The sequence below is a fragment of the Plectrocnemia conspersa genome, unplaced genomic scaffold (genome assembly GCF_051122295.1).
Source record: "Plectrocnemia conspersa isolate PC_06_02 unplaced genomic scaffold, ASM5112229v1 ptg000006l, whole genome shotgun sequence".
NCBI classification, from domain to species: Eukaryota; Metazoa; Arthropoda; class Insecta; order Trichoptera; family Polycentropodidae; genus Plectrocnemia; species Plectrocnemia conspersa.
The window spans coordinates 1,420,921-1,437,436 of NW_028277170.1; the positions used below are offsets into that span (position 1 = coordinate 1,420,921).

Genomic DNA, 16,516 nt, shown 5'->3' on the forward strand with positions numbered 1-16,516 from the left:
TAAAGTGTTTTAAATATACAATTATAAATTCGCAAAAAAATATTGTGATATTTAAAGAAATATAAAATCCTATCTATGTATTATAAACATATATAAAAAAGTGAAAATTACAAAACTTTTTTAGTTTCATTTGTATTATAATTTTAAAAATATGTATTGAACGTCTGCAAATTTTTTATTATAGCAAAGTTTCTCAATCATTAAATATATACTTTATTTTTAATTTAAAATTTATCAAAACTTCTTATATTACTTGTTTGTATATATTGAAAAATTAGTCTTTATTTAAATATTGATATTTATGTTGTTTAATTTCAACACATTTTAAAATGTATATTGCTTCTTGTCGTTATTTTATATATTTTTAATTCTGCTTTCGCACACCGCATTAACCCTTCAACTACCGCTACAATAATACATTGTTGCGCGTCATAAATGAAACAATGCGCACATTAAACCCGATGTGTGTGTGTTATTAAATTCGTATCGAGTGGCCATCGAGTTATTGTATTGGGTAGTTTTTAGCGACACTTAAATCGGTCGGACTTTTCAACCTATGGATGTTGCAAAAATTGGAGTGGAGGGCAAACAGTTAATTGTCGTCTGGTCTTAGTACTTAATATTAAACAAAGAGAGCTATATAATATTTTTTGCTTTATTTTTCTTCACAGGAACACAATGGCGCAAGATCGTGAGAATCAATTGGTTGAGAAATATTGAACTTTTTCGTGGTAATGGACAAAGAACAAAGTAGAGGACCACCAGGTCTCATCAGAATGAACCAAATGACTACGCCACCTTCTTCGAGTGAGTATCGAAAATTTCAATACCTGCTAGCGTTTATTTTTTTAAGAATCTTTGCTGGCAAATTGTAGACTGTTTACTTACTAATCATATGCGAATACATTTTAAGATCAAAGTGACGGTAAGTCACTTTATCTATCATATCAGCTGCAAAGTTTACGGTATTGTTAAATTAGGCAAATAAAACAAGAAGTCATTCAAGATATATGAAACACACGGTTTTTAATTTTAAACAGATCTCTTAAAAAAAATTCAATTTATCTGTAAAAAATAAGAATAAGTAAAAAATAATGATGAAGTAACTAATTATATAATTTAGGTACTGTAAAAAATATTTTAGTAATTTTCATTATATACATACGTTATTTTAAAAATTAAATCCTGATTTAAAAAATGGTTTTTGACTATTTTTGTACAAAAAATATGGTTATTTAAAAAATAAAAAACTTATTTTTTTAGAAAATTTGATGTACAGTTTTTACGCATCAAACAATTTATTTTTGATAATATTCCGAAATTACATCAGGTAAGAATAAATACAATGGTTGGTATGTATTCAGAAATAATTCTATAGATTTTTTTTTTATTTAAAAGTGAAAAAATAATTCACAAATAAAAGTCCATGAAATATTCAATCCAATAAGTAGCATGTGAAAACAGTTACAATTCCACCTGTCTCATATTCATGTTGATTAATCACTGGATCGTTTACGAACATTTGAGGTAATTTGAGGCAATATTTAGGGGTTGAATGGATAGCGGGGGTATGCTTAGTAATTGACCAGGTGTCATCATCACTGCACAAATACTATACAGGGCCAATTTGCATCCCCTGGTGATAAAAACGGTGATGAGCGTGGGAAGCTGCAACAGATACAATTTTCAGCATTGCTTCCAATTCCATATGGTGGTATTCCCAGATAGTTAATTAAAAACACATTATAGATATTCATGTATAGAGTATCAGTTTAAAAATATTAAATACAAATTCATTGAGATGCAATTAACTCATTTTTTGCAATAAGTTGTATATCGCTAATATATTTTTTTCGGAAGGGGCAATGGTAAGCCAGTCAATATAACGTGTATCGGCCGTGAGTACTTTGACCGAAATTCACAGAATTTGTGTGAATTTAACATTCACTTCAGCTTTTTTCAGAGGGGGGGGGGTAAATTCCCTTACCGCCCCCCCCCAAATGACGTTCTTGCTTAAAATCTACGTCAAAATAAATAAAACATACCGTCGCTGTTGCAACGTTCGGTTATTTAGCGTTCATATTAAGACTTTTTTTAATAGATTTTTTTCGAACACATTATTACGATTTACAATAAATGAGAATCGAATGAAGCATATCTAAACAGAATTTTTACTAATAGAAGAGCGCAAAAAAATAATTATCCCTTCTCAGAAAGCAAAAATCCACTTCAAAATTCATTAGGTTAGGTTTGGGTTAGAATATCAAATGGACGTTTCGCAACTCAAACTGCGTTTCATAGACATTTTAGAGCAGCATATAATTTTACAAGCGCTTATCAGTTAAATTATATTTTCGCTAGTAAAAATATATATCTACTGGTGAAAATATATTTGGACTTCACTAGTGAAAATATAACTTACTAAAAAATACACATTCTCTGTTACATTTATACTTCGCACGTAAATAAATGTATGTATTACTTCATATGGAAAAGTTAAAAAAATATATATCTACCGGTGAAAATGTATTCCGATATGATTTGACTGAAATGACATATTTAAAAAGTATATTTAGGATAGACTCTCGATTTTTTCAATTTACTTCAAGGGATAACCCGAGAATTTCTGGTTTAAAATCAGGGACGTCAATTCAGCTTTTTTTTATTTATATTTCATAAAGATTCATAGTATTTAATTAAATTACATTCTGGCCGATTCCCCATCCAAAATGACGTATTTTTATTCCAGCATCTTTCTCCTAAAAGCGTTGGTTTTGCGGAGTTCTTGCAAAATGTTGTTAAACATTTTTTCAAGCTATTAAATGTTGCTATTCACAATCCTAATAATCTAGATTCTATAGCAATTCTAGTTTTAAGTTTCTGTGCGTCTTCGAAAGTCACGACCACGTTCTCTTGTGATGGCCATAAGAGCCAGGACATCTTTATTGGCCAACTCGCCTATGGCTCTCACCATCCAGCTCCTTAATATGCTGGCATTGCATATTTTATATATTTTCTTATATAAAATGTATTTTTTTTACATAAAAAACAAACACTTTTATATAGATTTTTAAAGTTACTAGACTAACACTGCAGAATTTTATCTCTTTAGAAGAATTCTTTTATGTGCGTTTCAATTAGGCGTCAGACAAATTATCACCGCGTTCATTTAACGATCGTGACTAAACGGGGTACATGCAACATATGCGCTTTCGCCCCTGAACCGTTGACCCAGTTCAAGTGAACCCTCTAGTTCGCTGTATCGGAATGAACCAGACAGGGGGGTTCATTGCCACGCATCTCCCGTTAAGGGTATTCCATCGAACCACCCTCACCCGACCGCCGGTAATTTTGAGTTCCAACGAGATATATCATTGCGTGTCTCGTTGTTTTGCTGCTGGGGACTACCGTGGGAAGTGATCAGTTTTTCCTGTTATGATACATATGAGTACATCCGATTAGCCATGTATCGTATAAAAAAAAATATTTTGTGATGACTAATTAATTTGGTTCACGCAGTGGCTAAAAATACCCCTCTCGCAAAAATATATGTTAGCAATTTGTCAGGTTTAAGATAAAATTGATGTGTAAAAACTCTTTAATATTGGAATTAGTAGACTGTTTTTTATAGAATTCAGTTTTATATAGACTCTACTGAATAACTTTATGTAATGATTAACTTCATGTAAATACTATTATTAAAGTATGTGTGTTATTTAACGATCATGAAAAAATGTAAAAAGTGTAAATAACACAGCTATTGTCTAATAAATCTAAAACACTTATTCTTATTTTTAACAGTGAGTTAAATGTCTGTCCGCTTTTAAAACGTATCTAATTTCTTGAAATCCTCTTTTAAATTTCCTTCTTTACGACATTAAGCCATTGTTTTTTACTATCGACGAAATGGCATTTTGCAATTAATGCAATTAATGTGCAATCTTGCATATCCTCCGGTTCTTGTGAAGGTTTCAGATCAACACCTTCCAAGATGATATTCGGGTGTATCCTTTAAATTATTTCTTGCGCCAAAAGAATTGCAGCATTTCTAGTGAAATATTTAAAGTTATTATTACAAGGTTATTATTGTTTCATTTCTGCGTTGATTCATACGTCTTTTAAATGCAATTGTCAGTTCTTAAAAAAAAAAAAAATGATATACTCCAGAGTTGTCAAAAATGTGGTACCAATGCTACTCAATTATTTCACAGCAGCTTCCATTGGAGCAAGTATATCAAGTACATTTTATAAAATACTAATTTCATTTTCTGAAACAGTATCCAAAATCATATCTCCCATAGGCTTATTCATAGGACAGCTATTAAAACATTGCATCTTATCATTATGATCATTGAATTCTATCTAGTTTTTATGTCTAGCAAATGATCTAAATTTTCTTTATTAAATATCCTGTAAAATTGTTTACCGGATAACTTTTTAAATATTTTAATGATTTTTCGATGATATTAGATGAAAATAAATAGTATTAATCTTCAATAATTTTTATGTTTACGGAATCGGTGACTAAATCTTGAGTTTCTTCGTAATTCTATTCCTCAATATTATCATCAATGATGTAATCTTAATCATCACTGTCCAAATTACTTTCTTTAAATATAAATAATCTATTACCGACAAATAAAAAGCATGGTTGTGGCAAAGTTGATCAACAATATTCGAGTAAGTTGCATTTTTTTTTTGAGCCACCGAGAGCAAACCTGGGAAAACAATGATTCCGGACCTCATGACAAAAATGTCACTTTATATATTTTTAGCATCGTAGTATAATTTCTTGTCTAAATAATAACATGTACGAGTTAACCCTTTCTATGCTACAAATAAATATAAAAATTAGCCAGCGTGGCGAAATATTTTCTGAAATAATATTTTATGCGAAATATTTTAATTAGGCATTAAAAATGATTAAAAATATCTACTCATAATATTTTTCTTATAATTAGTCGGGTTTTCTTTGCTGCTCAGTGTTGCCATATAGTAAACTTCTAGTCCAGTTTAAAAGTAATAAAACGTGCCATCGCAGTGAAATCGCTCGACTTTTTATGACAATATTACAAGTAAAATCGAATAAAGCACATCTAAACCGAATTTTAACCAATAGGAGAGCGCAAAAAATAATTATCACTTCTCATAAGTCAAAATTTTTATGGCTTCTGACGTGAATTTTTGCCTTCTGAGAAGCGATAATTGTTTTTGCGCTCTCCTATTGACCAAAATTCGATTTGAAAATACTTTGATCAGCCCTACTATTATATTATTCCATAGTTATATTGGTAAGGTAGCTATCATATTTTTAAAACATAGTGTTATATCGAAATGCAGACTGTGGAGCAATATGTGAAATACGATATCTTTCGCTTATTTGGCTTAGTTTGTATTTCGGACTTGACCTAATAAAAGTTCGAAAACTATAAATAGTTTTAGAACTTTTATTAGGTTAGGTTTGAGTTTGAACAGCTAATGGACGTTTCGCAACTGTCAAATTGAGCTACATAGACAGTTTAGAGCAGCATATTAGCACCTATCAGTTAAATTATATTTTCGCTAGTAGAAATAAAATTAAACTTTTATCCAAAAGTTGATTTAATTTTTTTTATATAATTAGAGAATTATAGTAATTGTAATATTAAAATTATCAATTAATATCTAATACTGTTTTTTTCATTAATTGTTAATTTGTTTAAACAGTTATATTAGCACTGTACTTTCTGCAAGCTTAGATAGGGTTAAATTATTTATGTATAGATTAAATAGTCAAGGTAAAAATATTTTAAATTTCTTCTTTCTTCGATTTTACAATTTAATTCGTGAAACATTTCTTTTCCCAGAGAAGTATTTATTGCAGAAATCTTTTTCATCAAAAAACTGATGATTAATTCAGCTTGTAAAATATTGGTTTCTCTTCTACTTAAAGCTTCAATATCTGTTTTTATCGGTTTTCATAAGTCTAATATTTTCATTGTTCCTTAATATATCTTATTTAATATCGATTAAAGCCTTTTTTGTGCATCTCTGTAGGGTTAAAAATCGCTCAATCATTTTTACAAGTGAATTCCACCTTGTTTTAATGTATAGTAATAACATTAGTTTTATATTAAACTCTAATTTGACATAATTTTGAAGTTTTGTATTTTTGGCAGAACCTTTACTAAATAATTTTATAATTTTTCGTGTCTCTTTAAGGATTTTTTCATATTTTAATCTCATAAACAAATTCCTAGAGCTATCATTTTCATAATACAATTCGCCGATATTATCTTCATCCTGTTCATATTCACCATCATCATTTTCATCTTCTACGTCGAAATCAGCTGATTTATATTTTTTATACAATTCATTTATGACGGTCAAATGTATTCAATGATTCACACATAATAATGTCGTGGTCTTTTTTGCTGTTTATGACATTTTGAGCTCAATTTTATTTTTTGTAATTGTTGCAAATATTGTCTCTTTATTTCTTTCAATATTCATTTTATTTTTGATTTCAGATACATCCTATCAAAACTTTAAGTTTAGAGTTGATTCTATGTAGAGAGTGGCGATTTAATTAAAACAGTGATTTAACATTAATTTATTTTACCTTCAGCACAGATATTTTGCCTTCTGCCATTTTTAAAACGGTTAGTTCTTTGTTGAACCATAGGAGTAGAATGTTTCACTTTGTTTAAAATTTGTCTGTATGGCGCTGTATTTTTAGCTGCAACGCTTTCTTATAATATATATTCTCAGGTATGATCTGTTACAATACTGTAGGTGTTGATTATTGCCCCATTGTAACGCATTGAGTCATTATATGTAATACGACAACAGTATATTTATAATAAAAATAATATTAATATGTTTTATTTTGACTTGATATCATATCGTTCATGGTTTTTTTATAGTGACGTACACTTGTGACGTTCTCATCTCATCTACAATATCTCTATACTGGTCTTCGATTACCGAATGAATGTGACTTGCACGCCCATATCCTTTTTTCCGCCCTTCAATCTGTTTGCGATTCGCCCTTTCAATCTGGCTATTGTGCACTTGGCCGCCGAATGGTGAATGAAAGTCGAATATCCTCAGGTACGGATGGGAGCCGATGATAATGTATTATACAGAACCGTTTTATTCCATGCGAGTATGTGTGGAATGAGGGATTGATCAATAGATCGAGTCACGTTTGTGTGTAGCACAGGGCTGCGGAGTCAGAGACGACTAGATACTGCCGCTTTAAAATAACAGGCGTTAACCCGAAGCGTTACAGCGTGTAACAATAGCTCAATCTGTTTTTATTATTTGAAAATTATTTATAATATAACTGCATTAGTTTGGTGATAAATCGATAAACAAATTTGTATTTTTTTGATCTATTTTTTTAATAAATTTAATTTAATAATTGAGGAACGCTGGTATAAGAAATTCATTTTTTTAACATTAAGTCAAATTTCAACACCCCTTTATAACATCGTTCACCCCTAAAGACTTGCATAATAAGAAATAATCTTGTTAGATATTGTATGATGACCACTAATGTATACTAAAGGCTAACACGCAATGCTTGATCTCCCATACTTCCACCGCATTAGGGCGTGATTATCATACGATTAACGAGCTTTAAAATCAAATATCTCAAAGCATACATTATTTATTTTGCGCTTCTTACAATCAACGCTTTATATAAGATCATAATGACGCATTGGTTCAACTTTTAAATCTACTACAATATATTTAAATATTGTTTCTACTTGTATGCAAAAAATATTACTATCGAGTTTATTTATAAAATATCTAAAAATATTATCATGTGCGTAAGTTCAAGGTTTGATCAACTTAATCATTAAATAAAATTAATTCACAATCTCTTCTATACTCTCAATGTAGTATGTATTAATTTTTATGCTATCATATGATGATGTTTATATAGATTTCCAGCAATCTCCATATTTATTATGTCGTTTCTCTGAGTAGAATAAATTACATTTTTTATTGTTTTTCACATCTTATTCGGATCATTTTTTATTTCATCTATTGACTTTTCATACCATTTTATTTATCTATTCTTAACCCTTTGAGCAGAATCGCCGTACATGTACGATGGTCGATCTTTCACTGTTTTGAGGTATTCCTGATAGTTATACTTAATAATAAACAAAAAGCATTATATTTATAAGATTTTTTTTAATTATATGTAATGTAAATTATTTTTATAGAAAATAATAGCAATGAATACAAAATAAATAACATAACATATTTTTTATATTAATTTTATAAAAAATATAGGCTTTGAAGTGACATAAAAAAATTACACAAAAATATGTAAAATATATTTACAGAAAAGTGTTAAAATAAATTATTATTATCAATAAGTAGTAAAATAAATAAAAGCAATTAAACGTTATGCATCACTGATTATTTTCTATAATTTACTATAAATGCAATATAAATAATAATAAATATATAATTTAGGTAAAATACTAACAAATTAGAAAATGTGTATAAATTAACTCACTGCTCAAAGGTTTAGTGCTTCGACTGCCTTATTTCTACATTGTTGCTATGTTTTCCATTTTTCATTTAAAACTTTATATTCTACTGGTTTTGTTTTTATTACTTGAAATATTGTATATGAGTAATTCATTACCTTTAAAGTATTTTTAACATCACCATAAAACCATGGTTTTGGGTTGAATCGATATTCTGTTCTAAAATTATATTAACTTTTTATTTTGCTCTCCATAATATTCTTATAAATATTGTTCCATGTAATATACATTTATTTGTGAATAATATATCATAATCAGTGGCTCTCAAACTTATTTCGTTATAAAATATTCACACTACTTATCGAACGTTCCTGACGCGTGTTTCTGACTGCTATTAGGTCACAGTGTAAAACGCGCCCCTTGATTATAATGATTATGCAAGGGGAGAATGAGGATGAATGCGAATGAATGGCGGAGGTGGGATGCGAGCGAAGCTTCACCCTATTTAATTGTGTATGTTGGTAAAAAGTGACTAGATAGATTGATAACGAACGAACGGATGTCGCATAGCCGCCATTATGGTTCATATTATTTTTATAACGATCGATGTTTAAAAGTAAAACATCCGTGTTTTTGATATTATGGTCGTTTCTGGAGAGTTTTAGATCGTTTAAAGCATTGTTATTATAGTTGCCTCCTTAGGAGCGAATAGCGCCATATTAAAATTTATGATTTTAATTCAAAATGGCAGTTATTAAAAAAAAATCGTAGCTTTTTTAAAATCACAAAAAAAGTTTGGTCAAAAAACAATACAACATTTTATTTTAAAAATCGTAAATGAAAGTATGGGGCAATAATATTATAAATAAAATTAATTATTTTATTTGATAAAAATTGGCCGCGCATTGTGAAAATTATGAATATATTTACTCGGCGTTGTGAGAATTTCCTCAATATTTTTTAAACAGTAAAAATGCGATGCTTACTTGAACACATTGTAAGAAATTTTAATGACGAATAATTGCGAATTCCGAGATAATTCTGGAGTAGGATTTAACAAATGTAGTTCTAGATCAGGGGTTCCAATCTTTTTTTACCCTAGAGTACATTTTAAAATATCGGTAGGGCGGAGGACACCATTTTTTCAAAGCTAATTTATAGTATGTACAAATTAGTACACAAAAAATAAGGTTTAAAATGATGGCGCCACGCTTAAAAAGCAATGTTTATGTACTCTCTGTTGCGTCACATTGTTGGTTTGGTCCTAATGGCTACGAAAGCGGCCAATAATGTTTTGCTACATAAATACATTTAAAAATTTAAACAGGTTAAGTGCAAGTCAGCGGCAGAAAGCAAGCGTTGGTCAGAACAGCGAACATCTTGCAACGAATCTACTTAAAAAGAGCATTGTATATATTTAAAACAAGATTTACCTTACATAAATGGTTTAAATGTTTTTACCAACGCTCGTTCGCACTTAATATGTTTAAATTTTAAAACGTATTAATGTAGCACAACGTTGTTGACCGCTTTCGTAGTCGTTATGGCCAAACTATTGTTAATCTTGGCAATGTAACGCAACGGGGAGTACTAAATACTTTTTGAGCGTTGCGCCGTCATTCTAAACATGTATTAAAAATCATTTTAAAATATAAAAATTATTGTTTATGTTCTGTAAAATGTTAAACACGTTATAGTTGCCTCAAACATACATAATAAATGTTATTAAAAATTTTAGTCAGTGTAATTTTTGCCATTGCACTTCATTGGCCATTGCCTCATTGTTAGGAATTTGTTAGTAAACAATCATTTTAATTTTATTAAATTCATGTTTGAGAAAATGATTCACAAAAGTATGTGGAACAGAATAATGATTTTATTTTATATGCTGCCTTTTTATTAAGAATGGATTTTTTTTCTGTGTGTGTATTCCAAAAGTACTTATATGATATCAAGGATTTTAACATAATATTATTATGAAGGTACAAAATTTCTAGCTCCAGTTCTTCTGCCTACATTTTAACAAGCTCTGCAAAGTATGCAACTATTTCCATTATATTTATTTGTCAAGCACGTTGAATTCACAGCTACCTGCCATTTCCTACATATTTGGGAAATGCACGAAAGACTTCATCTGCAGATGTGATATCCACAAAACCAGTTTTGATTTAAATGAGCTTACAGAGCCTATTATGCTAGCAACATGTTTGTCTTTTCCTCGCAACTCAAAGAAATAAATTTTCCCTTTTTTCCAATTCAGAAAACCCAAATGCAAAACAAGAGTCAGTAAGTCAAAATTTTCCATCTTAAACTAATTTATTAAAATATATTCTTACTAAAAAAGTATCCCTCATATCTGTTTGTTGCCAACGTCGATGCTTTGAAGTAGCATTATCACAAGCCCACATCGTATGCGTATTCTTTCATGGCCCACTTGTCTTCACTCAAAAAGGCACAAAGGCAGATTCCTTTTTTTTTTGTTCATTATTTTTGTGAAGAGTATTTTTAAATACTCACGCTCGAATGGAGCTCCCTTGTATACCTCTATAATACGCATACGGGGGCAGGAAATGTGGTGTCTTGTTCGTGTCTTAAATGTACATAGTGTATGTTTTTTTCACCATCGCGGCGAACCTTTATGATAAACAATAATCCACCCTGCTTTCCACGGGTTGGGTTATCTCGTGCAAGAAAAGAAATCCGGCGAGGCTTTTGTGCTCGGTGTGTTACTTATTGATGCCTTTCCCACATCGGCGCATTGATCGGGCCGTAAATAAGACAGGGAGTTGTTTTAATTAGACGTAGTGTATGGTGATAAAAATTCTCTCGAGGTTCTTCCAAGGATGAAAAATACTTACAACCAATGTTCCTTCTAGGACAAGAGGGTATCTGTGCGGAAAATGAAGAGGTTGAGCAGATCAAACCACTGAATAGGCAGTCTAATTTTCACATTAAAACGAATTTTAAAATTTCATTTATAAATTTAAACGACATTTAAATTAATTTATAAAATATATTTATAGAAAACAGTAATTATTATTAATCATATTATTAGTTATATATATATAAAAAAGACAATAGTTTAAGATATGATTTTATTATATTTTTTATTATATAATTTTATTAATCTTCATATTATATATTCAACTTTTTATTATACATATGCAAAATTTTCATATTACATATTCAATCAAATTAATCTGTTTTTCTAATCATATTATATATATATATATACTGCTATCATGCAATGTTATTTATATATATATTTCCATCAATTTCTATATTTATTATGTCGTTGCTTTGAGTAGGATAATTTTTTTTTATTGTTTTTCACTTTTTATTTCATATATCAACTTTTCATGTCATAGTTTTAGCTATTCTTAATGTTTTGACTGCCATATTTATACCTTGTTGCTGTGTTTTCTTTTTTTCATTGAAATATTTAATATGATTTATTTATTCTCTTTAAAGTATTTTTAACATCATCATAAAACCACGGTTTTGGGTTGAATCGATGTTCTGATCAAAAATTTTATTGACTCTTTATTTTACTCTCCATAATATTCATGTAAATATTGTTCCATGTTATATACATTTATTTGTGAATAATATGTCACAATCAACGGCAATTGACTTCACTAATATTTTATTTAGTACTTCTCATGTTTGCATGCAAAAATGTTTCTTTAATATATATAATTTATATATATGCATATATATTAACAAGTTCATAAAAGATCCTTCTTCACACCTTTCACTCGATACTTATCCTTTTAATTCTGGTCTAATTGTAGTATTATATTTGATATTAATTGTGATGGTTTCAATAGCAGCCGTGAATTTTATTTTGCCATTGATTTTACGTATATTGTGATGTCGCTTCTGTTTTAATGTTGCTCGTATTTTTATTCTTACATTGCAATAGCTGATATTTTAAATGTTTGTTATTTATGTTTAAGTCGTCATGTGAATTTTTACGGTTACAGGCAGAATTCTCCACGACATACCCTGCAAGGTATGCCAAGATCATTCTTCCGGAAAGCACTATGGAATATTCGCATGTGACGGGTGCGCTGGGTTTTTCAAAAGATCGGTGAGAAGATCGAGGCAGTACTTCTGCAAGAGCAAAAAGGCCGGAGTCTGTGTGATAGATAAAGTTCACAGGAACCAATGCAGAGCGTGCCGCCTCAACAAGTGCATGGACGCTGGGATGAACAAAGACGGTAATTAATATTGTGATTTCCTTTCTTTTTGTTTTGCCGTAACTCTTTATAATTAGCTTAAAAAAATAATTTCTGTATAGATAGATTTTATATTTAAAAGCATACTTTTTTATATCATTAAGAATAATTTGTATTTTGGTACATATACAGCGGCGTATCTATGGTGGGGCGAGAGGGGTGGGCCGCCCCGGGCGGCACTAGCTTGGGGGCGGCATATTTTCGATGGGATCGTCTAGTGTGGTACTTAACCCTAAATGCACTAAAATATATATCCACGAATAGCAAGAGCTTAACAATAAACAATTAATTATTTTAAGAAATGCTGATTTTATGACCATGCAAAAAATGGGGGTGGGGGGGATTTTAAGGATCGCCCCAGGCACCACATACCCTAGCTACGCCACTGTACATATATAAACTGCATAATGATGATAGCATAGACTAAAAAAATACTTGATTTTTGTATCAGTTTATATACTGAAAAGCTCACTTTTTCTGTTTTGAAGAATCATAATTATTATTTAGTTAAAAACTCAATGAAACATATACCTATATATCATAATTAATACTAATAAAATTCATAAATCATTGACGGTAAATAATAACAGTAAACTTAAGGGTTTTTTGTGTACAACCTTTCTCCGAGTATACCGTGTGTATTTTAAGCAAATACTGGAAAAAAACAACTGTATGGTAACCACAGAACAAAGGATATAAATGTGCTTAAATACTAAAGTGTGCATAGTAGAGCGACGAGATGCAGAAAATAAATGCTTTCCGTGAAACTATTAGGGGAGCTAAAAAAATATTTTTTTAACGCTTTTCTATGTTAGCATTAAAAATATATCATTAATTTTCAGTGCAATCCCTTTTTAATAAATGTAAAATTAATATTTTTATCTATTAAAAAAAAAATATTTCAACATATTCTAATTGACATTTTGTTTAAAATAATTTATAAGTAGCTTTGTTATAATATTTATATGCTTATATAAATAAAGCTTGTTTTAAAATATCATCCGCTAGATTTACGGTATAATTTTAAATAGTCACTCATTCTCATTAGTCTCTAATCATATGCACGCAGTTGCATGTACGCTCGTCAGCATTTAATTTTTTTTAGCAAGATTGTTTGAATTTTTTTGAAGGAAATGTTACGCCTTTATTTGGATTTTAGGGCGCCTCCTTAAAGCCGATGTTCCGGCCCTGTATATGTATATGAATCTATATTATGAAATTTACGGTAAAATAAAGATGCTGAAGAAGCCTGATGCGATATAGCAAAACAAACTGAATTACGTTATTGCACGTTTATCTGCTAACTTAACCTAAAATTGACGGTTATGATGATTTTGGTCCAAACAATATATATCTATATTTTGAGTAAGAGCGAAATATAAATTCGTTTCAACAGTAATATATAAACAAATAAATATAGTATTCTTGTACTTATTTTATTCATACTTTTTTACTCGCAATACAAAAACAAGGTACAGATCATTACATATAAAAAATCTTCTTTCTAGCTAAAATCTTCGAAAGACTGATTATAAAAAAGATGCAACCTTATTTAAGAATCAAATTCCAAAATTTAAATTTGGCTTTAAGCAAAGATACTCATTGACTCATCAATTGACAAGAGCTGTAGAATATTTTTCGCAAAAATTCAACATTAAAAGATTTACAGAAATGTTTCTATTGGATATCGAAAAGGCGTTTGACACGATATGGCATTAAAAAAATCTAATGTACTAATGTTAAATTTTTTATCTTATATTTATGTACTATAGATTGAGTAATGGGAAATAAACAGATACAAGAGAACATATATACATTACCCTTTAATATTAGCGATATGACAATTTTCATTTACGCTCACCTTGATTTCTATTATTACTGTTTTATTAACTTCCTCTCTTGATAAGTTGACGTTCTACCCCTTTAAACACATTTTTATTTCCAAAAGTAGTTAATTAGTCAGTTTGAAAATAAATAAAATATTACAATATGAGAAAAACGTTAAAAAAATATCTAATGAACTTGCATTAAATTACAGCCGTCCAACATGAAAGAGGACCTAGGAATTCCACGCTGAGACGCCAGTTCATGAAAGAGGCAGAGACGTCTCCCTCATCTTCCGTAGTGGTGTCTCCAATTCCGATGACTTCGTTTCCATTTCCAACATCTACGGATGAAGTGCAGAGTGTAGTGTTTTCAGAAGAGTTGTACTGCGAGTTGGCTGCAAGGCTACTGATCATGAACGTCCGTTGGGTGTGCCAAGCAAACAAATCATTCTCGCTACCCTTCTGCGATAGAATGGTGCTCTTGGAGGAGTCTTGGAAGCAGCTCTTCATAATTGGAACTGCTCACATGATGCCAGCAATAATCGGATTCAAGCGAACTGAAGAAACTGACATATTCTACGAAGCAGTAAAATCAGTGATACTGGCCCAGCTCAACCAGTACGAATTGGCCTGCATCAGAGCTATCATCCTGTTCCAGCCCAGCTCTAGACTTTCAGACCATAGAGCAGTTTCGGCTCTGTATGAGCACGCCCAGAACGTAATGAAGAGGGTGCGTAGCATAACATTTATAAATAGATTCCATATATAAAATATAAATCAATATGCAACTCCGTCTTGATTTTATAATAACAGAGCTTGATAAATACATTAGATAAGAAGTTTATTTTGTATTATATTAGCGACTGGTAGTAAACTATAAGTATACGTAGGGTTTCGTAAATCTTTGCTAGGAATGGAGTAACTTTCGGGTGCTTTGCGAGTACGAAATCGTGTGTGTTGTTACAGGATCAATATTTTAAAATTAAATGTGTGCTTACTTTGCAGTATCTGAGCGCAGTTGACGTCACAATTCGGTTGAGATTCGAAACCATGATGATGCTGATCAATAGACTCAAGCTGGTGACAGGCAGCGTGATTGAAGAAATATTCTTCAGAAAAACTATCGGCGATACGTCGATAGAGAAGATTATAGAAAATATTTATAAAAACGAAAACGCCTAATTAATGGTTATTTATCAGTCTATAAGACATGTATGCTAATAATAGTGTACTATAGATATTTGAATCATATTTATAAATTTAAAAAAATACGTTTATATCGCACTATTATATTTTTTATTTGAGTATTTCACACTTTTTTACTAATTTTATACTAGATAAATAAACATACAATACAGCTTATGTTAGGAAAGAATACATTTTTAATTTAACACTTATTTATTAATTTTAGTAAAATAATTTAATTTTTTTCATAAGCCGCTATAAAACAGTTGGTCGGTTTTTCTATACATTATTAATATTTACAATTTAATTATAAATGAGTAGACACACATTTACCAGTGTTTTATTAAATTATATAATTATAGTTTTAATATATATATACATATATTATAGTTTTACTTTATTAATTAAATTTATAAGATATTTTATATACATTAATTTGTAAATCGGAATTGATATTTTTAATATAGATACAAATTTATTTTTATATATTAAATAATAATAAAATATACAATTTATAATTAAAACAGCGTTTTATTTACTTTTTAAAATATAGTAATAAAGCAATTTATTGTTTATATAGATAATGGATTAGCGATATGACGCTAAAATTTCATTTCAAGCACAATTAATAATATATAATAACGAGGGTGAGTGAAAGGGCAACCTTAAAAGTTTGTGTAAATGGAAGCTGTATCGCATATACTTTAAAGAGTGAAAGTACTAATCAGGCATGCAGCATGAAGAACGGCAGTAGTTTAAAATTACTGCAGCA

The 16,516-nt window shown here is 29.8% G+C and overlaps 2 protein-coding genes across 2 annotated transcripts in view; both read left to right on the forward strand.

Moving 5' to 3' along the window:
- LOC148234004 (cdc42 homolog) overlaps nt 1-16,516 on the forward strand; it is a 151,302-nt gene that overhangs the window by 113,982 nt on the left and 20,804 nt on the right. The gene's annotated exons all lie outside the window — the stretch shown is intronic.
- Nucleotides 735-15,748, forward strand: tll (nuclear receptor subfamily 2 group E member tailless). The gene is made up of 4 exons (XM_088188367.1): nt 735-807; nt 12,479-12,715; nt 14,772-15,289; nt 15,565-15,748. Exons 1-4 carry the CDS (start codon nt 735-737, stop codon nt 15,739-15,741), a joined length of 1,005 nt encoding a protein of 334 aa, XP_088044493.1. The 3' UTR covers nt 15,742-15,748.

Bases quoted from the DNA above. Each gene is read 5' to 3' on its own strand.
- tll (XM_088188367.1), top strand. From the start codon at position 735: ATGGACAAAGAACAAAGTAGAGGACCACCAGGTCTCATCAGAATGAAC. The intron at 12,716-14,771 runs GTAATTAATATT...ATTAAATTACAG, and splicing joins CGCTGGGATGAACAAAGACG to CCGTCCAACATGAAAGAGGA. The intron at 15,290-15,564 runs GTGCGTAGCATA...CTTACTTTGCAG, and splicing joins CCCAGAACGTAATGAAGAGG to TATCTGAGCGCAGTTGACGT.